Source organism: Scleropages formosus, chromosome 2 (genome assembly GCF_900964775.1).
Source record: "Scleropages formosus chromosome 2, fSclFor1.1, whole genome shotgun sequence".
NCBI lineage: Eukaryota > Metazoa > Chordata > Actinopteri > Osteoglossiformes > Osteoglossidae > Scleropages > Scleropages formosus.
In genome coordinates this window covers 39,185,536-39,209,696 of record NC_041807.1, presented here as the reverse complement: position 1 = coordinate 39,209,696, position 24,161 = coordinate 39,185,536, and the positions used below count along the sequence as shown (strand labels likewise).

General features: G+C 43.0%; 3 protein-coding genes across 3 annotated transcripts in view; 1 reads left to right on the top strand and 2 right to left on the bottom strand.

Annotated features, from left to right (window-relative positions):
• The window catches only part of LOC114909298 (NACHT, LRR and PYD domains-containing protein 12-like), a 454,333-nt gene that overhangs the window by 33,370 nt on the left and 396,802 nt on the right, over positions 1 to 24,161 (bottom strand). The window lies entirely within an intron of this gene.
• LOC114909313 (tumor necrosis factor receptor superfamily member 5-like) lies at positions 3,844 to 10,714 on the top strand. The gene is made up of 9 exons (XM_029247647.1): positions 3,844 to 4,321; positions 6,680 to 6,788; positions 8,969 to 9,071; positions 9,198 to 9,323; positions 9,492 to 9,647; positions 9,775 to 9,862; positions 10,024 to 10,214; positions 10,444 to 10,504; positions 10,662 to 10,714. The coding sequence occupies exons 2-8, from the start codon at positions 6,756 to 6,758 to the stop codon at positions 10,461 to 10,463; spliced, it is 717 nt and encodes a 238-aa protein (XP_029103480.1). The 5' UTR covers positions 3,844 to 4,321; positions 6,680 to 6,755; the 3' UTR covers positions 10,464 to 10,504; positions 10,662 to 10,714.
• LOC114909314 (tumor necrosis factor receptor superfamily member 14-like) lies at positions 17,244 to 18,791 on the bottom strand. Its single transcript, XM_029247680.1, has 6 exons — positions 18,606 to 18,791; positions 18,348 to 18,506; positions 18,135 to 18,219; positions 17,843 to 18,003; positions 17,386 to 17,431; positions 17,244 to 17,271 (listed from the first exon to the last, which is right to left on the bottom strand). The coding sequence occupies exons 1-6, from the start codon at positions 18,658 to 18,660 to the stop codon at positions 17,250 to 17,252; spliced, it is 528 nt and encodes a 175-aa protein (XP_029103513.1). The 5' UTR covers positions 18,661 to 18,791; the 3' UTR covers positions 17,244 to 17,249.

Below are 24,161 nucleotides of genomic sequence, written 5' to 3'. Positions count from 1 at the left end.
AGTGTGATACATGTGTCACTTCCTGATAAAGGACCCAATAGTGGTTACTGGGACATCCAACCACTTTGATAGTCTTGATACCCTTTTCCTGACTTCCATATTTCAATCACCTTAATTCTTACTTCTGCAATACATCATTTAGCCTTCATTTCCACAGTGAGTTCACAACCATGCTAATAACCCACCTGTGATATTTATTTCTAGAAAAGCTGAGCTTTAATTGCTCACTGGTAGAAGATGATTATTCAATTAAGTCCAAATAAGAAGCAATTTTCCACTTTAAGCTTTTGGAGCACAGGTGTTTGAATACTTTAGCAAGCAGCACATTTCCGTCCTACATTTTATTTTTAATATCTGTGGACAAATTGCAAATTTTGGCTTTGGAAATACACTAGACTAAGAACGTGAAATAGATCTCAGCAGAAATAACGACTGGGAGAACATTTGTATGCATCTTTTGAAATTCAGAAAATAGTGCTCATTTTCAAGGGCTTGAATCCTTTTGTAAAGCACTGTATAATCTGAGTATGACTGATTCTGCAATATTATTGGGCCTTCCAGTAATAAATATTTAAGTATTCCTATCATTGCAAGCCAACCCCTGAAACATCCTTCAGAAGCATTTTAATCTTTCAGATTCAGTTATTAAAACTAAGAAAACTAGGAAACGAGATATAAATAAATGAAGAGCTTAAATATATGTAATTTATTTCATGTGTAAAAATAAATACAGTCAGCCCTAAAATGGAGTCTGAGTAGGAGACAATAAAAAATTACGATAAAACTGACACATGAAGATCATATACTTTCTGACTGAGAAGTAAAGACATTCACTATTTTTGTAAAAATAGGTGTCTTATTCCTTAGGTTGCTTAATGAACTCCTTACTGCTTTAAAGGACTGAAAACCAACTTCACAAAAATATTGCGAAGTTTCAAACATTTGGACATGTGTTTCTTCAAGGTGTGCAAATATTTTCTGAACAATGTTCTACCAAAATGTTGTTACTCTCCTGTTTCATTTAAAACTGGAAATTTCACATCTTAACTCTTTACCTGACACGTCAACAACACAGGATGTTTTGTTTTTATTTGCAAGTATAAAGAATGTAGAAAGACACAGTTTGCCACATTCTGCTTTTATCCCATCTTACCGTCCCTTAGATGGATATTGACATGATTTTGTAAGAATTATATTTTGCACATCAGGGGCAAATTTTCACTTCATATTTAATTATAAAGCAATACTTAAATATACAACTATTTTTCATAAAGCTCAAATATCTGTTGCAATGCAGATGTTTACAGGCAATAAATATATCTTTAGCATTTAAGGTAGTTCTCACAGTATATTTCATTCCTGTAACAGTTAATTACATAAAAATTCACTAGAACAGTTTATTTCTCTCCCCAGCTTTTTCTTCTCCAGATATTTTTAATTATTTTCCGGTTTGATGAGCATAACTCCTGTTCTGCCTGTGGTTGGGCTGAGTATGAAATAGATGAGAGATGCTGTCCTATGTGTGAACTTGGTAAGTAATGTTGTAATATGTTGGTGCTTACATATCAAAATTCTTACCTTTGTGACACTTTTTAAGATTGCAACAGCATCATTTGAAATTGGCACATTAACTAATATATACAGTATTTTCCTTTAGAGTATCATGTTACAGTATAGAGCACTGTACAGCATCTGACATCACATCATATCGTCCATGTGCTGAATCCACCTTCTCTTATAAACCACATGGACGTTGTATTTGCAATCCCTGTACAGCCTGCAATCATGGTGAGAATTAGTGTTTTATTTTATAGGTGTTAAACCACATGTTCCTCTGTTCCAGAATGTATTTAATGAATCAAAAGTTATTTATATAACTTTCTTCTGAAGAATCTGTGAATATCAGAATTGTTATTTTATCTACACTTGAAGATCATACAGAATGTTGGTGGCCTTCGTAGCTCGGGTTGATGGTTGAGGTGCTCGGTTGTTTGCCGAGCTTGGCATTTAGGTTGCAAACATTTCATCACCAGTCAAGGTACCATCATCAGTGCACAAGTTGCATCATTTGTGTTGGCTGCTTCCTCCTTTATATATATAGTTTGATGGGTGGGATTGCCTAAAGCTTGGACGTGATTGGTTGGTTTCATGTGACCTTGAGCATGAGCGGTTCTTCTGATTTCTGATTGTATTGATCCTTATGAGGGAGGATGTAGAACAGCACAGAAACATACAACCTGCAAAGCTGGATAGTTCATCAAACACCCTGGTCTGATTTTTCATGCTTACTACGGACACGATATGCATAAACCAAAAATAAATATATTTAAAAATGTATTATGCATTGAAACTCTTTTAAAAATATTTTTTCAAACAATGAAAGAGCTCAAATACTACCTTCTATTTATTGTTGTAGGAACAGAGTCTACTGACACCATCTGTGATAAGTGCCCCCAAAATTTTTATTGCAATGGCTCGTCTACATTCTGTACACCACACGCAGAGTAAGTCTGTTACTGTAACATTGCACTGACTTGGTTGTGTAATTGCAAACATTGTTGTTTAGCTGAAGTGTTTTTTTCATTATAATATTTTGTTATTATAATGAAAAAAAGCTATGAAGACCACCAATCTTCTCGATAATCTCCATTTTCTTCCATTTTTTTTTTAGTTGCAGATCAAAAAGACTTCTGACCATCACCAGGAGACAGTGTTTCTGAATATAAATGTGAAAAGAGCAGTCTTATATATATATATAAGATATATATATAATATATGTAATATATTTAGGTGGAATGGCTGTAATACAAGTAATAATTGTAAGGGGAGGAGTAGTGGTAAGAGGACACATTATGTTAAGTTAATTCAACCATGAAAATGTGAAAAACTTTCATTGTGTAAAATAAGGCAGCAAATAGCACAGCTGGTAACGCCACCACCTTTGGACTTGAAGGATCCGGGTTTGAATATTGTGTCCTGCTGTAGTACCTTTGAGCAAGGTACTACTTGTAAGTTGTTCTAGTAAAATAAGTGAATACCTTGCCCTGCTGTATAAATTGGAGTAAACATTGTATCAAGATTACTAGTGTATACCCCGTTGAAGAACATCAGCTAAAGAAAGAAATGTAAAATGTTTTCTAATAAGAACAACCTTTTTTATTTAACCTCTATTATTGTATTTTATTCTTTTTTCTTCAGTATTGCATTTTCCAATGTGTACTTGTAAATAAACTCTACCATGGAGTTCAGCAAAGTTCATGTCTCGTTGCGATCATTGTCATGCTCCTGACCACACCGCAGATGCACGAGGAAGAGTAGAAAGGGTGCCACTCCACTGCTCCCAGGTTGTGGAACCTCTTAGATATAACTGTCCCCTCCGCTTGCTCAACTTGCCACTTTGCCTTGCGCTTCCTTTCTGTTTTCCCCAGCCCAGCTCCGAGTCCTGTTCCCCACATCCTTGACCATCTCCTTTCCTTATCGACCACAACCACGGATCATCCCTCGGACAACATTTTGCGTCTCAGTTCCTGACCCGTACGTGTCCCCGACCGAGACTGTTGCTTTGCCTCTTTGTCTTTTGTCAAATAACGATCCTGCATTTGTGGCCCTTATGTGTCACAGAACATTTTGCCTTTAGTATGGACCCAGTGGAAATTGTGAAGTTCCGGATCAGCGTATCTGCGCAGGGGGTTCTGTCAGGTTCCCACGAGCAGACCCTGCCGCAGATGTCCGACTCCATCCCAGAGATACTGCAGATCCTCCATCAGGGAAGGACCCCAGAAGTGAGGGGGGGGGGGGGGGGGGGGGCATACAGTATGTGGGAAGGTGTGGGGTTTGCGCATGTGCGGGAGATGCGGGAGAAGAGCTGAGGGAGTGAGGACTGTGCGCCTGCTCTGTGAGAATTGTTGTGTGTAGGGTGAAGATGAGACAGCAGTTTGTGCTATTGTTTGGCACCCCAGACCTTTCACGGAGTGGCTCTTTCGGCCCGGTCATTCACAATATACACAAGAAGACAGCGGTAAAGGGAGCAGTGCCTGATTATGCTCTCCAGTCTCCAGCGATCTGTCTCGGAATGGTTGGACTGCAGCGGGAGGAAAAAAAAAAAAGAAGAAAAAATCTCTTGTCCTTATTCTCACTTCTCGTGTTCTATATATAATTTCAGTTCGGTTTCTTTGCGGACAACACGGAAGTAAATGTTACTTTGAATTTTCATGCAAGCGTTTATTATAGTAGTCGGCGGGGCGTCGCGAACGTGGGAGAGACGGACGCTGCGGTACATCACCAGTATTACTGTCCCTCCCTGTCTCCTCTTCTTCTACAGGTATTAATGTTACTGTAATATTATATTGTGTAGCCCCTACGCAATTTGTTCCCATGTGTAGTTGGATATTTGGGCTGGAAAATAGTTATATAAATATGGAGAGGGTTATGGTTTTGTAACGTGACGTTTTTGTTATTCCTATATTGTACTTTTTTTTTTTGGTGTTTATTGGTAGGAAAAATGTCATGTCATTTAGGAACTGACCAATCGGTGCTGGTGGGGAAAGTGCTCGCGGGATCTTGCGGGAGAGAAGGGGAAGAAGAGGAAGTAGGAGAGTTGGAGCACCGCGTTGGGAGAAAGGCAGTGGTTTTTGAGACCGGGCGAGGAGAACAAGCCGATTTGGGCTCGATCCCGCTCGGGTGTTTCGATAAACTACGCGAGCATCACACAACCAGCAGCGGGCGTGCGGTCAGTTGGTTAATTTGAGTAGTTTAAGGGAAAGAGGGGGAATGGAGCACGTGTGTGGAGACACCGCAGGACTCGCCACCATCGCTCCCGCCTCCCTGGAGAGAGAGTGGATGTGTGAGGACGGGTCGCTGTCGGTTTCCTGCGACGCACGAAAACCGTGAGTAACGGCGGGGAACTTCACTCGGTGGTGGACAAGGTAGGAGCTCCAGAGAAGGCGCTCTAGCGAGACGGTACCAGAGACTGAGTCATAATATAAAAAAAGAAAAAAAACTCGGTCTCGGGGACAAAAAAAAACGTGTTAGTTTTCTTGTTGGTGTGAATACTGTACAGTAATGTTTATTTTTGTGGCCGAGTAGTTTTATATTAAATGTTCGTTGGGTTTGTATTTCACCTGAATGTTGTGACACTGACAGTCCCTGTGTGTGAGTGCTTTTTTTTTTTTTTTTTTTTTTTTTTTTGGGGAGGGGCTGAGATTGCTAAGTGTGATGCATGATGGGAGGTTTGTACTCACAACATATAATACTATAGTATGAAAGCTGCACGACGCTAACTTAACTGGGCCTCTCCTCACTCTAGAAAGAGTCATACCCCGCTGTTGGGGAAGCAACAGTACACGCATCCCAAAGTTGTGTTGTAGACACCACGATTCACCTCCCACGCGCGCGCACGCACGCACAGGCGCGCACGCACACACGCTGTCTGAACCGCTTGTCCCATACGGGGTCACGGGGAGCTGGAGCCTAACCCGGCAACAGAGGGTGTAAGGCCGGAGGGGGAGGGAACACACCCAGGACGGAACACCAGTCCATCGCAAGGCACCCCAAGTGGGACTCGAACCCCAGACCCACCGGAGAGCAGGACCCGGTCCAACCCACTGCGCCGCTGCACCCCCCATCACCTCCCATGCTAGTAATGTTAAAAAAACATCAGAATTGAGTGGGTGGGCTACAATTGTAACTGTCTATTGGGCACCGAAGGGGGCGCAGTGGGTTGGACTGGGTCCTGCTCTCCGGTGGGTCTGGGGTTCGAGTCCCGCTTGGGGTGCCTTGCAACTATGTACAAGAAGTAAATCTTCGCGCCCAAAGACACAGTAACACCAGTTGTTACAGTATGTTGCACGATTAACTGAGACTGGATCTAAAAATTTTACCCAGTGGATGTATAAGACTGAGATGCACCCAGTTTTGTTAATTCCTGCGTTTATCAAGTAGAAAAAAAATTATGGCTGAAACATAATGTGGGGAAAAAACATCATTCTGACCTCTGTTTCAGATGTCAGCCTAAAAACTGTTATAAAACTGAGACAATGGAGTAAAAATGTTTTTAAGACCAAAAAATTCTCTCTCACACACACACACACACACACACACACACACAGACAGTCTGAACTGCTTGTCCTATACGGGGTTACAGGGAGCTGGAGCCTAATGTGGCAGCGCAGGGTGTAGGGCTGGAGGGGGATGGGATGCCAGTCTATCACAAGGCACCCCACGTGGGATTCGAACCCCAGACCCACCAGAGAGCAGGACCTGGTCTACCGCCCCCCTCCCCAAAATTCAAAATTGCCTAAACTTTTAATACATTACTTCACTTTGTCCTTATGATAGTAGGTATTATTTAGCATTGTTATGGGGTTAACTCGGGACAGCACTGGCACAAACTGAACATTTTTCCCCATTTAAAATGGAATGAAGAATTTTATTGTCCAGTGATTTTTCTCTAAGGAATTAGGAGCGGGTAGCGATGGATAAGATTATATGATGCGGGTGTTTTTTGTTTAGATCATCAAATGAGGTATAAATGTACAGTTTCTTTTTATATATACATGTAATTGCTGTACATACTTACCAAACTTAAATTACAGTAGCATTTCAAAAGTGTTAATAATGGCATAAATAAAGGCATTAAAAGTTAGCCTTGTTCAAACCATCGTGTGTTATGTTTTTGAAGTTCTCAGGTCTCCCCCATGAAGGTACACACTCTGGTTAAGCATCAGGAGGGAAGAATCAAGAATAAAGTGTAAATAATGCATCTGGAGGGAGAGAGCCTGAAAACACTTGTGAGTATTGGTCATGATGGCTGATTTAAAATACCAAATGTTTAAAGTTTTCGATTTTATTTGGACCAGTATAACGCAACATAATAAATGTACTTTCAGGAGAAGTGGGTAGGTGTTCTCTTACACTTCAGACACACACGCAGACACAGAGAGCGAACCACTTGTTCCATACAGGGTTGCGGGGAGCCAGAGCCCAACCCGGCAACTCAGGGCGTAAGGCTGGAGGGGAAGGGGACGCACCCAGGACGGGACGCCAGTCCGTTGCAAGGCCCCTCATGCGGTACTTGAACCCCAGACCCACCTGAAAGCAGGACCTAGTCCAACCCACTGCGCCACCGCACCCCCTGTAAATGTTTAGATGTATCTCCAAAAAAAAAAAAAAAAAAATATTACTCGGAAGGTGATCAGAAATTGTGGATATTCTGATTAAGTTTTATGCAGCTGCTCGTGAGATGTACATTGGTTCATATGGTGGAAATAAACAAACTGCATATAAGAATCACCTGTCTCCATCTATGTCTGTCAAGAAAACGTGAATACTGGTGTGTCCAGCGACCTAGGTAAAACACAAGCTCGTCACGGTGGCGCGCCCCCACCAACATGTGTAACAGTTCTGTATGCAAGTCCACTAGTCCAGTCCCTATTGGCTGGGCGTCGAGGCTAACGACCCGCAATTTTGTCTCACAAACCTGCTTGGGTACTCCGTGTGAAGTAGCAAAACCGATGTCCATAAAACCACACACAGCACCAGAATCCACCAGTGCGCGCGTCTCTACCCAGTTCCCTGCCCACTTCAGAGTCACGGACACAGTAAATTGTGGTTTACTAACCTTGAGTTCCGGGTTAGCTTTAGGTGGTGGCAGGCAAGTTCGGCAGGTAGCGCGGAAATGGCCAGAGATTCTGCAGTAGAGGCACAGCTGGTCACGGAGGTGGTGCTGTCTCTCGTCAAGGTCCAGCTGGCCTCGGCCGATCTGCATCGGTTTAGGCATTTGCTTGACGGGGTGGTGTTTGGGGGGGCATCCACAAACGAGGGGTTCTCTGACGAGTGAGGTTGTCGATGGTTATTGCAGTCTCCACAAAGCGGTCGAAAGTGCAGTCCTCCCACGGGTAGGTGAACTCCTCCTGGATCCTGGGGTGGAGCCCGTTTCGGAAGCTGGCTAAGAGGGGGGTGGAGTTTCACATGCTCTGTTCGGCCAGGGTCCAGAATTCCAGACAGTATTTGGCCACCGAGTGGTTACCCTGCCGGATCATCATCAGGTGATCACTGGTGGCTTGAGCAGGGAGTGGATGGTTGAACACAGCTTCAAAGCGTTTCTTGAAAGCTTCGTAGGTGAAGGGGACGTGGGACTTCCACCTGGCTGCGGCCCAGTGAGGAGGGAGATCAGGTAAGCAATCTTGGTTTTGTCCGCTTGATAGGTTCGCAGAGAGTTGGCGAACACGAGCTCGAATTGCGTTGGAAAGCCCTGGCAGCTGTCTGGTGCTCCGTTGTACTTATCCATGTTGGCGAGGTGGGGGTCTTGGTGGATCGCGGGGTCTCGGTGGATCGCCTGATCCTGCTGGACCGGAACACTTGCACCATCTCCTGGAGGGTCTCCTCCATCTGGCGCAGGGGCTGGTCATGCGAACCCAAGAGGGCGCCATGCATGGAAACTGCATGGTGTGGCTGTTCGAGCATTGCTGAGTCTGCATAAGTGGCAGAACCTTCTGTCATGCTGAGTGCTGAGGATCAGGAGAGCAGACTCAAGTGGAGATGCTAACTCGCTTTATTTGTATCACATGGGATTGCACCCAGAGAAAAGAGCAGAGCAGAACAGTCAGCCCCGGAAGATAGGTGAGGAGAACGTCTCTCAGTTGGAGGTTCCGCGGCCAGGTGTGTCGGAGCGGGTGCTTTTATACTGCGTCTCCGGGGTTGTCACCGGGGGGTCAGGGTGGTCATCAAGCACGCAGCTGCTAGATGCACAGTCGTCGGGCACCCCAGGGGCGCCAGTGACAGAGACAACCCTGTTTGGAACAAGCGGTTGCAGCCAGTGTGTGCATGTGTGATTTAGTATGAGATATACAAGAGAACGGAAGAAATCGGGATGGGGCAAATACTTTTTCACAGTACTGTATATCTGAGCAGGACATACCTGTTATTGGTTTTTTAATGCTTAAATTGGCCTTTTTATATCTTTCTTCAGATATGTGCAGCATTTCTTCTGATAATGAAACATAGTCACTGTTCTGCTTGTAACGGGGCTGAATATGAAATTGACGAAAGATGTTGTCCTGCTTGTGATCCTGGTGAGTTGTGTTTTTTTTTTTTCATTTTGTCACTTGTATAACATTGTTAGGTTACAGCATATTTTTCACTGGGGAACATTATTATTTGATAATGGCAAAAAAATACTAACATACACTTTCCTTTAGGTTTTTATGTTCAGCGACATTGTATAGCATTTTACACCACAAAGTGCGTTCCATGTCCTGTATCTACATTCACTAATAAACCACATGGACGCCGTATCTGCAACCCCTGTACAACCTGTGATGAACGTAAGAATTCTCTCCCTTCAAAGAAAAGTTCAAACACGTTTTTTAGTTACAGAAAATGGTTTTTAACGTGAGCATGTATTTTTATTTAAGGAATAACATTTTCTTGTCTGTATGTGACCCCGTATGGGACAAGCGGTTCACACGATGTGATGTGATATTTCTCCACAGAAATTGGTTTAAAGGCAGTGAAGGAGTGTACAAACTCTTCAGACACGGTGTGTGGAGCCCTGGAAGGGAACTATTGTATTGATTCCTATGAGGGAGGATGTAGAGCAGCACAGAAACACACAACCTGCAAACCTGGACACTTCATCAAACACCCTGGTCAGAATGGAGTTTTCATAATTTAGTAATTTGTTTTATCTTAAATATAACTTTATATACTATTTTCTTGTACTGTGGTAATATAAATCAGTTTCCAAGAAATGCTTTCAATGACTTGGTGTTGTAGGAACAGAATATAATGACACTGTGTGTGAGAACTGCCCTGAAAACTTTTACTCAAGTGGATCTTCAACATCCTGTTCACCACACACAGAGTGGGTTTGTCCCTGTTCTTACTCTTGTACTTGAACTCTGTTTTGATTCATAAAAGAAAAATACTGAATTAAAAATACACTTATGTTTTATTTTCAGTGCTTTGCCTTAATTTTAACACAAAAGCAATGACTAACATATTATATAACATATTTTGGTGCAGCTGTGAATCTCAAGGACTTTCCACAGTCAAACCAGGAGACAGTGTGTTTGATTCTCAGTGTGGAGAGATCAGCCGAGTCCCTCTTATAGCTGGAATTACAGTTGGAATAATTTTACTGCTGTTACTAGTTGGAGGAGTAACACTGTATAAATCAGGGATCTGTCACAGGGAAAACAGCTCCATCCCACCTGGTGAGAAAATTTTCCTCTTATTTAACATGAAGACGATTTGTAATGTATACATTTTGATCTGTAATGAAAATTTGTTAAAATGACTGTACTGTTATAAATACTGTTTTCATAATGCAATAGTTAAGTTTTATGTAAAATTAAAATGGTTTTATCCATGGTTTGCTGCTCTCTGAGCTTGCTTTTTAACTTGTGGTTGTTACAGTTGGAAAAATTTTATTGCTCTTACTAGTTGGAGGAGTAACACTATAAATCAGGCTTCTGTCACAAGGAGAACAGCTCCATCCCACCTGGTGAGACAATTTTGCTGTTATTTAACATAAAGACAATTTGTAATATCCACATTTTTATCTGTAGTGAAAATGTGTTAAAATGACTATAGTGTTATAAAAACCTACACTGGACTCTCCTGCAGACTTGGTCCTCGATCCTCTTTATCCTCCCCAGCAGGATTGCTCCTTGAAGCTGCTACGGATTCCCCTGAGTTTGTATCCTGATCCTCCTGTAGCCTCCGCTGTGGACTTGGTCCTTGAACTTGAGATGTATTCAAGGCTGCACCCTGCCCCCACTTCGGACAGCCTGATCACATCTCGGTGTTCCTCTACCCTGCATACAGACAGCTCCTCAAGCAAGCCCCCCCAGTGAGTAAAACTGTAAAAGTGTGGTTTGAAGAATCTGATGAGATGCTTCAGGACTGCTTTGACTGCACTCATTGGGAGGTGTTTAAGAATGCCGCTGTGCGCGAGGACCGTACTGTTGACCGTGATGACTACACGTCAGCTGTAACCAGCTATTTTAGCACCTGCGTTGACAACACTGTGCCCATCAAACAGATCCGGACATACCCCAACCAAAAGCCTTGGATAAACTGTGAAGTTTGATCCATGCTGCATGCCTGCTCTACTGCATTCGTCTCAGGTAATGCTAGTGACTACAAGAAGGCTAGGTATGATCTTCGAAGAGCCATTAGGGCTGCCAAGAGGGAATACAGATTGAGACTGGAGCGTCATTACACTACTGTTGACACCCGGTGCATGTGGCAGGGATTACAGAATATTACAGACTATTGGGGCAAAAGCAGGTGTGAGATCATTGACAGCCGCATCACACCTGACGAATTCAATGAATTTTTTGCCCATTTCGAGGTTCTCAACAACAAACCACTGGGTGCTAAACCACCATTCATGATCTCATCTGTAGTTGTGGCAAAGACTTTTGGGAAAATAAACCCACGGAAATCAGCCAGCCCAGACAACGTCCCTGGACGGGTACTCAGAACCTGCTCATCGGTGCTAGCTGATGTCTTGACGGATATATTCAATTCGATCCTCCCACAAGCCTCAATTCCCACCTGCTTAAAAGAGGACCACTATCCTACTGCTGCCCAAAAACAACGAAGTATCTTGCCTCAGTGACGACCGACCCGTTGCACTGACTCCAATAGTGATGAAGTACTTCGAAAGAATCGTCATGAGTTGCATCCAGACCATCATTCCAGACACTCTGGATGCCATCAGCACAACAATACACACTGCCCTCACCCACCTGGAATACAAGGACAGCTATGTTCGAATACTGTTTATTGATTACAGCTCAGCATTCAACACAGCGATACCTTCGAAGCTCATCAACAAGCTTCACAATCTTGGTGTGCCACCCACCCTCTGCACTTGGGTTCTGAACTTTCTAACAGGCAGACCCCAGTTCGTTAGAACTGGGAACCACATATCCATATTATGTGGCCTCCCAGTACAACACCAGCATCATCGCATTTGCTGATGACATGACAGTCGTTGGCCTGATAATGGGAGGTGATGAGTCAGCATACAGGAGGGAAGTGGCTGACCTAGTGAAGTGGTGCCAGGACAAACTCTCTCCCTGAATGTCAACAAAACAAAGGAGATGATTGTCGCTCCACAGAGGAGAAGGGAGCAGCACTCAACATTGCTCAACTCAACTCTCTCCACAGAGGTGGAGAGAGTGAGTAGCATCAAATTCCTGGGTGTTCACAGTACTGAGGATCTCGGCTAGTCTCACAACACTACACATCTGGTCAAGAAATCACGTTCAGCATCCGTACATCTTGAGAAAGCTGAGGAAATTTGGTATGCCCAGCTGAATCCTCAGAAGCTTCTATAGGTGTGCAATTGAAATCGTCCTCACCAGCTCCATCGCAATCTGGTTTGGAAGATGCGCAGCACAGGATCATAAGGCACTACAGCAGCTGGTGAGAGCTGCCCAAACCATCTCTGGAGCGGCCTTACCAATACTGGAGAGCTTCTACCAAGCTAGAGCCATCAGGAGAGCCATCAACATCACCAAGGACATTAGCCACCCCCAGCACAGCCTTTTCACACTCTTACCATCAGGCAGACGCTACAGGAGTGTTAAAGCCAGAACTTCAAGGCTGAAAAACAGTTTTTACCCACAGGCCAGTGAACAACATCCATCCACTGCCTCTCTCCCTATCACTGCAGACACAGATTACCCTCTGATCCCGAGGGGTGTCAGCTACCCCATCCTTCCTACACACATACACACCCACAATGCTAATAACATCAGACACTACAGACTACGTCTGCATTCTTTGCGCACTCATACACACCCCTTTTCAAATGCGAATGACAGCATGGACCCAGTCTACCTCTGCAGTACTTTGCATATGCATGTCTTCCATGTTTACATTGCACACTATACACTTTATACATGCACATTATTTTATGTTATAACACACTGTGTTAATATGTGTTTCAATGTGATATTTTAAAAATAGATTTTGTATCAAAGTGTGTGTGTGTGTGTATACATATATAACTAGAGCAGGGGCAGCTGTTGCCTTTGGATTTAAAGGTTGCAGTATATCCAAAATATTAAATCCAAAGGCCCCAACTGCCCCTGCTCTAGTAACATAGTAATTATATATTATGTATTATATATAAGATCAAGGCAGCACGAAGGGAAGTTAGCCAGCTACTGGAACTGCAGAAAGGTGTGATGAAGACCCTCCCTAAGAAGTACAGCAAGCTGTCTATACCTGAGGCCTTAGAAACTGCCAAGCAAAGACTCACAGCCTTGGCTAACTGCCTGAAGAGGTACACAAGAGAGATAGAGGGCAGAAGAATAAATCAAATGTTCTCCACAGAACCATGCAAAATGTACTCACAGTGGCAGAGTAATAACATGAGAGCGGACCCACCAAGGTTTGAGACTGAGCAATACTGGAAAAACATATGGGAGAAGGAGGCATCACATAACAACAAAGCCCAGTGGCTGGTGGATCTAAGAGCAGACCACAGCAACCTCCTTGAACAGGATCCAGTAACCATCACAGTAGCCGACATCCAAGAAAGAGTCTCAAGTATGAAGAACTAGACAGCACCAGGCCCTGACATGATCCACGCCTTCTGGCTAAAGAAGCTAACTGCACTCCATGAGCGCCTGGCAACACAAATGAACCAGCTAATGGATGGGACCCACCCTGAATGGTTAACCGAAGGCCGGACAGTAGGACCCCCAGAAAGGAGCAGTCCCATCCAACTATTGCCCTATAACCTGCCTCTGCACAACGTGGAAGCTGCTCTCAGGTATCATAGCGGCTAAGATGAACAGGCATATGGCTCAATACATGAGCGGGGCCCAGAAAGGAATTGGTAGAAACACCAGAGGAGCAAAACACCAGCTACTGGTAGACAGAACAGTCACTCGAGACTGCAAGACCAGACAGACCAAGCTGTGCACCGCCTGAATTGACTACAAGAAAGCCTATGACTCGATGTCTCACTCATGGATCCTGGAATGCTTAGAACTACACAAGATCAACAGGACACTAAGAGCCTTCATCAGGAACTCAATGGGGCAGTGGAAAACAACCCTAGAGGCCAACTCCAAGAAAATTGCGCAAGTCACCATCAAGTGCGGCATCTACCAAGGAGGTACATTGTCCCCACTGCTGTTCTGCATAGGCCTGAACCCCCTCAGCCAGATCATCATCAAGACTGGCTACGGATACCAACTACGGAATGGAGTAAACATCATCAGTCATCTCCTCTACATGGATGACATCAAGCTGTATGCCAAGAGTGAACCGAGATATGGATTCCCTGATCCACACCACCAGGATCTACAGCAATGACATCGGAATGTCATTCGGACTGAATAAGTGTAGCCGGATGATAGCAAAGAGAGGGAAAGTAGTCAGAACTGAGGGGATTGTACTACCAGAAGGCAACATGGCCGATGTTGAGGACAGCTACACGTACCTTGGAATCCTGCTCTGGTGACTCATTACACTTATGAGTGAAGCTGATCCCACTTGTCTCTCTATGCTTGTTTGTGTGTATTTATCATCTCCTCCCCTGTTTAAGTACCCCAGGGGTTGATGTGTGAATTGAGTTGAGACTGAGACCCCTCACTCTTTCCTATTTCTGGTGGTGAACCACTGAAGATCATGTTATGACCATTTTCTAGAAACTGCTATGAAAAACTATTTTCCCCCAGCTGTGTAATGTTAGTTGCTTTCTGTGTGCACTATTTGTTATTTGTATTCTTCTCTGAAACATCAGGGTGGGATTAGAAATATGAAAATAATCTGAAGTGGAAAAACTTTAAACCCTTTTTGAGGAAGTGTTACTGACTTCTAGTTCTAGACAACAATCATCCCAGATTTATCTGTGCTTTAAGGCAATCTGAATGTACTATAGTGTGCTGCACTCTGGGCTCAAATGGAGTGAAGAAGGACACATGGACAGTTTATTATAAACGTTTTATAGAACACCGGCACACAGCAACAGATACAGGCGGAAACACAAGGAAATACTGCTCTCGTTCCAAAGACCCCTTTTCCTCAAGGACCTGCACTTCAACCCACCCCCCTTAACACTCCTTAGGCTTTCCTACCTATTTCCCTAGCCAGCACACTCACCCTCTTACATTCCCCATGAGTTTCCACAGCGATTGAACACAACTCCATTTTTCCCATAATTTACAATAAACCCATTTTCCCACTCAAATTCCCAGTAACATGAGTTTGAGTATTTTCATTAATGATCACTGAGTAGCTTCTACCCAAACCAGAAAGCTATAAAAACAAGGTCATTCATTAGATTTTTTTTAGGATAATTGAATTTACATGTTTTAGACTAAAGTCTGATGGCATTTTCTTTCATGGGATGAAGTGGATTAAGGGACAAAGACGGGGGATTTTGATACGTTTATACTTTCCCCGGTGCAAAGTTACACTGAAATACTGAACTTGTGCTCCAATTATCTGCTGGGATGTGTAGATGATTATCAGTTATACCTTTCACCAGACAGGTAAAAGACGACAACTTTGCATAAAAATATATTTTATTAATGCTTTAGGAAAATACAAGATAAAATGGTATTTATTCTGTTCTGACACAGTCAACAGTTTCAGGAAAATACCAATACAATGCCTTAAAACACGGGATCTTAAACGATCACAGATCAAGAGAAAAAAAAAAATAGCAAAAAAAACAGCATTTAATTAATACAATCCACTTCTGTATTTGGTAAAAACACAACAATTAAATTTCAGGCACAATAATAGAGGAAGGCGGCACAATGATAGAGGAAACAAAGCCCATTTGTTTCATTTGATTATTGTCTGTTTGTCGTCATTTAAGCTAAATGTAGCTCTACTATAATACCTGCTGCTCCATTACAGTAATATTGCAGTATTTCACCACCTGAGTTCATAAAAATACAATTGCGGGGGAGGACTGTTATATATACTGGCCCCAATACTGTGAGGTACTTAACACATTTATTTCCAGTAAACCACAGTTCAATTGATTATTTTTCAATTTTCTGACATTTTTTTTTTGCAAATTCACTTCTCATTCATATGTATACTTGGAAATTTTAAGTATTTTGTTCAAGTTTACATATCTATTTCTTCACACTTCAAAGATTTTTGCAGCGCTGCACTGTCATCTTCATAATCGACTGACCACAATGTTTTGGCTCCACAAGGCAGTTCAGGGTATCAGATGTGTGTTCTTACATTTACATTTATTAATTTAGCAAACGCTTTTGTCCAAAGCGATGTACAACTCAGGAGAAGTACAATTTATGCATTACATTAAGAGAAAGAGACACAGCTACAGACGTGTGACTCAAGTAAACCCAGTTTGTTACCTACCACTTGCTGCACCAAGGTTCATCGTTCAAGTAGGTGCATCTTCCACCTCTCTATGCTCCTTCCAGTCTCTTTCATATTTCTCTGACATGGTACAAGGAAGGTGCAACACCCAGAGCTCACAGTTTACAAAGCACTCAGACTCGTCACAACTGTAGATGCAGGCTGTACAGGATGACAGTAAATTGTGCTGATTTCTGCTCTTATCACATTTTCTGACTGAGCCCTCAGGAGGATCTTTTAACCCTTACAGTCCATTTTTAAAGTGCAGTGTCTTCCAAGGCTCCTCACTTCTGCCAGTTTTCATGAAAAAGGAAAAACCGATGCGGATTATTTTAAATTCCAACAAGAAATATTAAATACATTAGTACATGTAGTTGATGATTTTCTCTAAAGCCACTTACAATTAGTTACCCATCTTTGTAATTTTACTGGAGCAATTTAGCGTAAGTACCTTGCTCAAGGGTACTACAGATGGAGGTGGGATTTGAACCTTTGTCCTTTGGGTCCCAAAACAAAAGTAAAAAAGAAACAATCGTTTCCACTCAACAATAGAAAGCCTTTAAAACTATTTTGATATGGAATTTGTCTAAAAAATGCAAGCAGGCCACAATCTGAATGGTAAGCCAGTCTAGAGTATTTGCACACACATTCATTGACCCCGTCACACTTGGACAAATTTTGGGATCCCCGACTGATTCGAAAAAAGAGGTATTTCAAGTGTGGGGAAAAAACAAAAGTACTTGAAGTCACACTGAAAACCGCATAATCAAAACTGCCATGTCCTGTTATAGCAACAGCTGTTGCAAACTCGTGCTATTAAGTTTCTAATAGATTTAAAGAAGATACTCACATGCTGAGGTGGTTCCGTTAAGTGTTCATCTGGCTTGTCCATTCACACTGGAAACAATAGTACATGTGAATAATTACAACTGTAATATCACCATGATAATAATTTGACTTTTACCCTGAATGACTAATAAGACAGTGAAAAAAGTAAATCTGCCAATTTACCAAACAGATGTGTCAGTATTTGGTCCTTCAGAATTCACTATTTCACCTATAGGGATAAGAAAAAATTACAAATGGTAAAATAGGAAGCAAATTATTGCACACCAATTTAAATGCATTGTGAAATCATGGTTTAAATGAACTGTTTGTGATGTAATATCCAAATTATCAATTACACCCATATTTTTCCAGAGGCTCCTAACAGAAGTTAAAATGTGATGGAAGAAATTAAATGTACTTAAGAAACATCTGCATCTTTGTCTTTTTCTCCTAATGTAATAAACACATTGTATTTTCTATGAGAAGTATGTCGCTTTGGAGAAAAGCATCTGCTAAATGAATAAATGTAAAAGGACATAAACCTTATATAATCTAGCCAATTATATTATTCAACCTGATTAAAAATGTCCATATAACATTGTTATTCCATTTACATAATTTTGGCAAGGTACTGACTAACCTTTTTTACAGTGAAGTACAACCAGCACCATGAGGACTGAGGGCAATAAGCCACAAAAAACAACAGGAAAAATTTTTCTGTGTCTTTTGATTGGTTTTTGACAAACGACATCTTTCTGTGAACTTCCATCTTCAATCTTGATTCCACCAAATATACCACAGCTGCAAGAAATTATTTAAATGCTTTCATTAATTCCAACACAAATATGGAGTACAGTTTGTATTGGTTTGTGAATTCCCCAGAAACAGTGAACAATGAAAATACAAGAAACACCCATGGCAAGATGACTTACTCTGTCCATTCTGTGCAGTTGACACCATACTTAGAATACTGACCATGTGGACAGTCTTCACACATTGTGTTTGCTTTCTCTGTTCCTTCACAGAGAAGAACAAAACTTACAGTCAGGAGTGTACAGAGCAACACAGGGCTGCTTTTCAGGTGGTCAAACACATGGCTATTCCAAGAACAGAGTAAAACCCCATGTCTGTACTGTGGTTCTTACCTAGTGTTTTAATCCGCTGTCCTGGGTGACACAAACTGTGTTTGACCGCAAAACTACACTCTCCATTCTCTGATTCCTCTTGACAATAAAATCCATCAATGACACCGCAGACAGTGTCACTAACACTGGTAAAATTTTGAAGAATACGAAGCCCTTTTCCTGAAAATAATGCAGTTGTTAGTCAAGAATTTTTCACATCTGTACTCTTACTTAAGACTAATGCAAATTAGAATAAATCAGATGATAATTTAAACTGACCCGGATCACAAGCCTTGCACGGAAAGCATTTTCTGAGGCCATTGGGCCTATTCATATGTGTGTCCGGAACACACTGAATGCATGTTGTGATGTTGTTGGATGTGCAGTCTTTTTGAACAACCCAACCTGGTGGCACAAAAAGCAGCAAACTGATGAGTTAAGTGATGTTTGGATATAATATTTGAGGCTTCTTCTGTCACTTAAAACCATGATATGTAATCCAGTACAATAATACAATAAAATGATATTCTTCACAACAAGTACTTCAATGAACTATAAAAGGAAGTGTGTAAAAGAAGGTACCTTTCCCACACATAGGACAACATTCTCCAGCATCACTCCGGTACTCTGCTGGGCCACAACCTTTTACATTTGGTACAAATGACAAGAAGATACAGAACCTGTAATAGAGATGTGAAAAAGATCACTCAGATCCACAGTTAGCCATTTGTCCTACTTAAGTACCAGTTTCATTGTCAGAATAGCGATGATCCGAGGGACACTTTCTTTGCTTAAGATTACATTTCAGTCCTGCTGTCATTTGGTTAAGTACTTAATCGATGCTAAAGAAATATTTTCATTCATCAGTTTGTAAAGAAACTTCACTCAACATCCATGTCTACGGATAAGAGGATGTTTGCTTTTATTTATTAATGTAAATGTTTATTCACTTCTCTTTAAGTATGTATGTCTTTATTCACTCTCCTCTCTTGGTCAGCTTGGCATCAAAGGAACAGCACTAACATAGTTTCAGTCCTACCTATCTGACAGATCCTATCAAGTGGTCTGAAGGGGCTCCTACTCTCCTCTGCCTCTCTCAACTGGTGTTCTGCAGAGCTCGCTACTGGACCCTCTGCTCTTCTCGATCTGCACCTCCTCCCTCAGCCATGTCATTGCCTCCCATGGATTCAAAAACCACTGCTAGGAGTCTAGGAGTGATGACTGACTCAAGTAAATCTTTCTCACAACACATCAAAGCTACAACTCGGAATTGCAGATACATCTTGCGTAATACCTGCAGGATCCATCCCTACCTCACAATTGACTCTGCCCAACTACTTGTCCAGGCCATGGTGACATCCTGTCTCGACTACTGCAGCTCTCTCCTGCGTGGTCTTCCTGCTACTCCCATCAAACCTCTGCAGCTTCTACAGAATGCTGCTGCCCGAGTTGTGTTTGACTTGTTAAAGTGTTCCCATGTATCTCCTCTACTTGTTTCTCTGCACTGGCTTGCAATAGCTTCCAGAATCAAATTTAAGACCCTGATTATGGCCTACAAATGCGTCAACAGAACTGCTCCCAGATATTTCTCGGTTCTGGCTCCGTTGTGCTGGAACGACCTTCCCCTCTTACTGGTGATTGTGTCCACATTTAAAAAGGGTCTTAAAACGCACCTCTTTCAGACTCACTTCGCTCACGATCTCTTAAATTCACGTAAGGTGTAAATGTAGGGGGTGCAGTGGCGCAGCAGGTTTGGCTGGGTCCTGTTCTCTGGTGGGTCTGGGGTTCGAGGTCTGCTTGGGGTGCCTTGCGATGGACTGGCATCCCATCCTGTCCTGGGTGTGTCCCCTCCCCTTTCAGCCTTATACCCTGTGTCGCTGGTTTAGGCTTTGGCTTGCCATAACCCTGCTTGGGCTAAGCAGTTTCAGACAATGTGTGTGTGGATGTAAAGGTTCATACACTATAACTCTGAGATTGTGCCTGTGTTAAACCACGGATTCGGATAAACCTTCATGCAGCTACTCCTGTAGTAATATAATGTAAACATTTGTATATATTAAAAAATATTACAGGGAAGGCAATTAGGAATCATTGCAGCTTGAATCAAGTTTTATGTAGCTACCGGTGAGATGAACATTGCTGTTTCCTTGAGAATCAGCACCTCAAACCTACTTCCTCCTCACTAGCAGACATCCCGGCTGCAGTTGAACACTTGATTCAATTTTTCCTGCAATACAACTATTTACACACACACACACACACCCAGGACAGGACGCCAGTCCGTCGCAAGGCACCCCAAGCAGGACTCGAACCCCAGACCCACTGGAGAGCAGGACCCGGTCCAACCCACTGCGCTACTGCGCCCTCCTCTTACCACTATTTACAATAAACCAATTTTTCCGCTAAAACTGTCAGTAACGCGGGTCGTTATAATATATGGGGGAAAGAAACTAAGCGCTGCACTAAAGAATCACGTGTCTGCATGTCTCTTTCTGCTAATGTAATGAACACATTGATTGTATTTTTTAGATGTACGTCGCTTTGGAAAGAAGTGTCCGATAAATAAATAAATATAAATGTGACCAGTAATAGGAGCACCGTTGGTGGACGCTTCGTGCCACTAAACCGGGCAAATGGCCGGGTCGTGTAACCAACCAACCCATGATGATCATGTCAACAACCGCTTGTGCCGCTTGTCCCGAGGGTCGCAGGAAACCGCAGCGCGCAAGGCTGAGGGAATACACGTGGACGGGATGCCCTTCCGCCGCGGCAAGGCACCCAGCAGGACTCGGACCCCGGACAGACCCCGCCGGACCCGCCACACTGCAGACACCAGCGAAACCCGCCGCTGTGGTGATCAGTTGTTGTTTCTGTTATTACCTATAGAGGGCAGATGTGTTCGGTAGGTACAGGAAGGATACCTAGGCAGCAGGGAAGTGGATTTAGCAGGAATACGTAAAAAAGCACATGGTAGTGAAAACTCAGCGTGAACATTAAACGAGGCTACGTGCCAGTTAACAATATAATTCTCAGTGTGTTTATTGAGTAAACACAACATGGTACCAGGAGTGCTCTGAGCAGATGACGGCCGCGAGGATTACGATGGATGCTGTTAAACCGCCTGAGTCCTTGAAACTAACCGGGAACGTCGACAGCAGCTGGCGGGCGTTCAAGCAGCAATTCTCGCTGTATATGCAAGCGGTTGGGCTGGATAACAAGCCAGATGCGCGAAAGATTGAGTTGCTTCTGACGGTGGCTGGACCTCAGGCACTAGACGTGTACAACACCTTCACATTCGCAAGACCTGGGGATGGAGAGGTTTTTGAGGAAGTCGTCAGGAAATTTGACGAGCACTGCTCGCCCAAGAAAAATGAGACGTACGAGAGGTATGTGTTCCGCTCGCGTGTTCAGATTCAAGGAGAAAGTTTCGACTCTTTCTTAACTGACCTGAAGCTAAAAGCGAGAACGTGCAACTTTGCCGTTTTGACTGATTCGCTGATTAGGGATCAAATTGTCTTTGGCATTCACGAGAAGAAAGTGAGGGAACGACTGCTTAGGGAAGTGGAGCTAACGTTGGATGATGCTGTCAAGATTTGTCATGCGAGTGAACTTGCTTTGCTGCATTCGACAACTTTCGGTGACAAAGTGAGCGCTGCTGTTGCTGACACAAATGAAAAAGCGAAGTGAATGATCCACGCCGAGGACAGGCACTGAGGCATTCAGTTGTAAAAGATGTGGTTCGGTGCATCAACCCAGGCGATGCCCGGCTTATGGGAAGCAATGTGCAAAATGCAAAGGTGTGAACCACTTTGCCAAACAATGTTTCTCAAAGAAGAATAAGTCGAAGTCAACAACAAATGTGCATGCTGCGGAAGAGACGGAATTGTCAGAGACTTTCTTTGTGGGGATGATCAACGGTGATACAGAAAGTGTTCGGCGCTGCAATGAGACTGAAGAAGAAAATGTCTCAAAGGTGGACAGTGTGTCTGGGGATAAATGGATTGTGTCATTAGAAATAAATGGGTCCACTGTCTCACTGAAACTTGATACTGGAGCTAAGGCCAATCTGATAAGCACAAGTGACATAAGGGAGATGAAAATTAGACCTCACATTCGGAAAAGTCCAGTGTCGCTTAAAGCTTACAACGGGCAGGACATAAAGACTCAAGGTGTGTGTAGACTCAAAGTACGTGTAAAGAGCAAAATTCATCGCCTTGTCTTTGTTGTAGTCCCAGATGATCATCACTCCCTTCTTGGTGACAAAGCCTGTGAGGAGTTAGGATTGGTCAAGCGAATGTATTGCATCAATAGTCATGATGTAGCATTGGCACAACAGGAAACTCCAAATGATATTGTCTGCAAATTTGAGGATGTTTTCAAGGGGCTGGGAGCTCTCCCATTCACTTACAAAATTCAGCTTAGAGAAGATGCTCAGCCTGTGATACATGCTCCAAGAAGAGTTTCAGCACCACTAAAAGATAAACTAAAAAAGGAGCTTGACAGGATGACAGCTCTGGGAGTTATAAAGAAAGTGGAGGAACCCACAGACTGGGTGAACTCCATGGTTTGTGTGAAGAAGCAGAATGGTGATTTGAGGATATGCATGGATCCTCGAGATTTAAATGCGAATATAAAAAGAGAGCATTACCAGATTCCAAAGCGTGAGGAGATTACCAGTGAGATGGCTGGTGATAAGTATTTCAGCAAACTTGATGCTTCTCAAGGGTTCTGGCAATTAAAACTTCACGAGGACAGCACCAAATACTGCGCATTCAACTCACCATTTGGACGTTATTCCTTCCTACGACTCCCCTTTGGCATAATATCAGCATCTGAAATCTTTCATCGTGCCATGGAGCACATCATAGAAGGGCTTAGTGGAGTTCGTGCATATGTTGATGACATAGTGGTATGGGGATCGTCATTACAGGAGCACAATGAGAGGCTTCTGAAGCTACTTCTCAGAATTAGGGAATATGGACTGCGGCTCCACAAAGCCAAGTGTCAGTTTGGTGTAACTGAAATTACCTTTCTAGGCGACAAGTTGTCAGGACATGGTGTAGGGCCTGATAGAAGTAAAATACAGGCAATCCTTGACATGCCGAGTCCAGTGGATAAGAAAGGTGTGCTGCGGATCATGGGGATGGTGAACTTTGTTGGTAAATTCATTCCAAATCTCTCCACGAAAACAGCTAGACTCAGGGAACTGCTGAGTCACAAAAACGAGTTTCGATGGACAAGCAAGCATGAGAAAGAATGGAATATCCTCAAGTCAACGTTGACAACGGCACCAGTTCTTGTATACTTTGATGCGTCCAAGAAGATCAAAATCTCCACGGACGCATCAAAATATGGGCTAGGCCCAGTCTCTCTCCAAGAAGAGGCTCATGGCTGGAAACCAGTAGCTTATGCCTCCAGAACAATGTCGCAATCTGAAAGCCGATATGCTCAGATAGAGAAAGAGTGCTTGGGACTTGTGTTTGGATTTGAGAGATTTCATGACTACGTATATGGTTTACCATCATTCACTGCTGAAACAGATCACAAGCCTTTAATAGCAATCATTCGAAAGAATCTGAATGAGATGTCTCCACGCATTCAGCGCCTAATGATGAGACTGCAGCATTATGACTTTGAACTAGTGTACACTCCAGGGAAGTACATTGTCTTAGCTGATGCATTGTCTCGCGCACCATCAGCATGCGAATCACATGAAGTGAGCTCTACTGAAGTTGATGTGGACATGCATGTGAATGTTGTTGTGGAAAGCCTTCCAGTGTCTGATCAGAAGTCCAAGCAAATAGCTGAAGAGACGAGAAAAGATCCAGTTCTGCA

What these genes read in the sequence shown, in the direction of transcription:
- LOC114909313 (XM_029247647.1), top strand. Translation starts at nt 6,756, where the DNA reads ATGCATCTGGAGGGAGAGAGCCTGAAAACACTT. An exon ending in CTGTACAACCTGTGATGAAC is followed by an intron (nt 9,324 to 9,491) that starts GTAAGAATTCTC and finishes ATTTCTCCACAG; the next exon opens with AAATTGGTTTAAAGGCAGTG. An exon ending in ACACTTCATCAAACACCCTG is followed by an intron (nt 9,648 to 9,774) that starts GTCAGAATGGAG and finishes TTGGTGTTGTAG; the next exon opens with GAACAGAATATAATGACACT.
- LOC114909314 (XM_029247680.1), bottom strand. Translation starts at nt 18,660, where the DNA reads ATGAATAGGCCCAATGGCCTCAGAAAATGCTTTCCGTGCAAGGCTTGT. An exon ending in AACTGCACAGAATGGACAGA is followed by an intron (nt 18,004 to 18,134) that starts GTAAGTCATCTT and finishes AATTTCTTGCAG; the next exon opens with CTGTGGTATATTTGGTGGAA. An exon ending in AATACTGACACATCTGTTTG is followed by an intron (nt 17,272 to 17,385) that starts GTAAATTGGCAG and finishes TATTGTTTCCAG; the next exon opens with TGTGAATGGACAAGCCAGAT.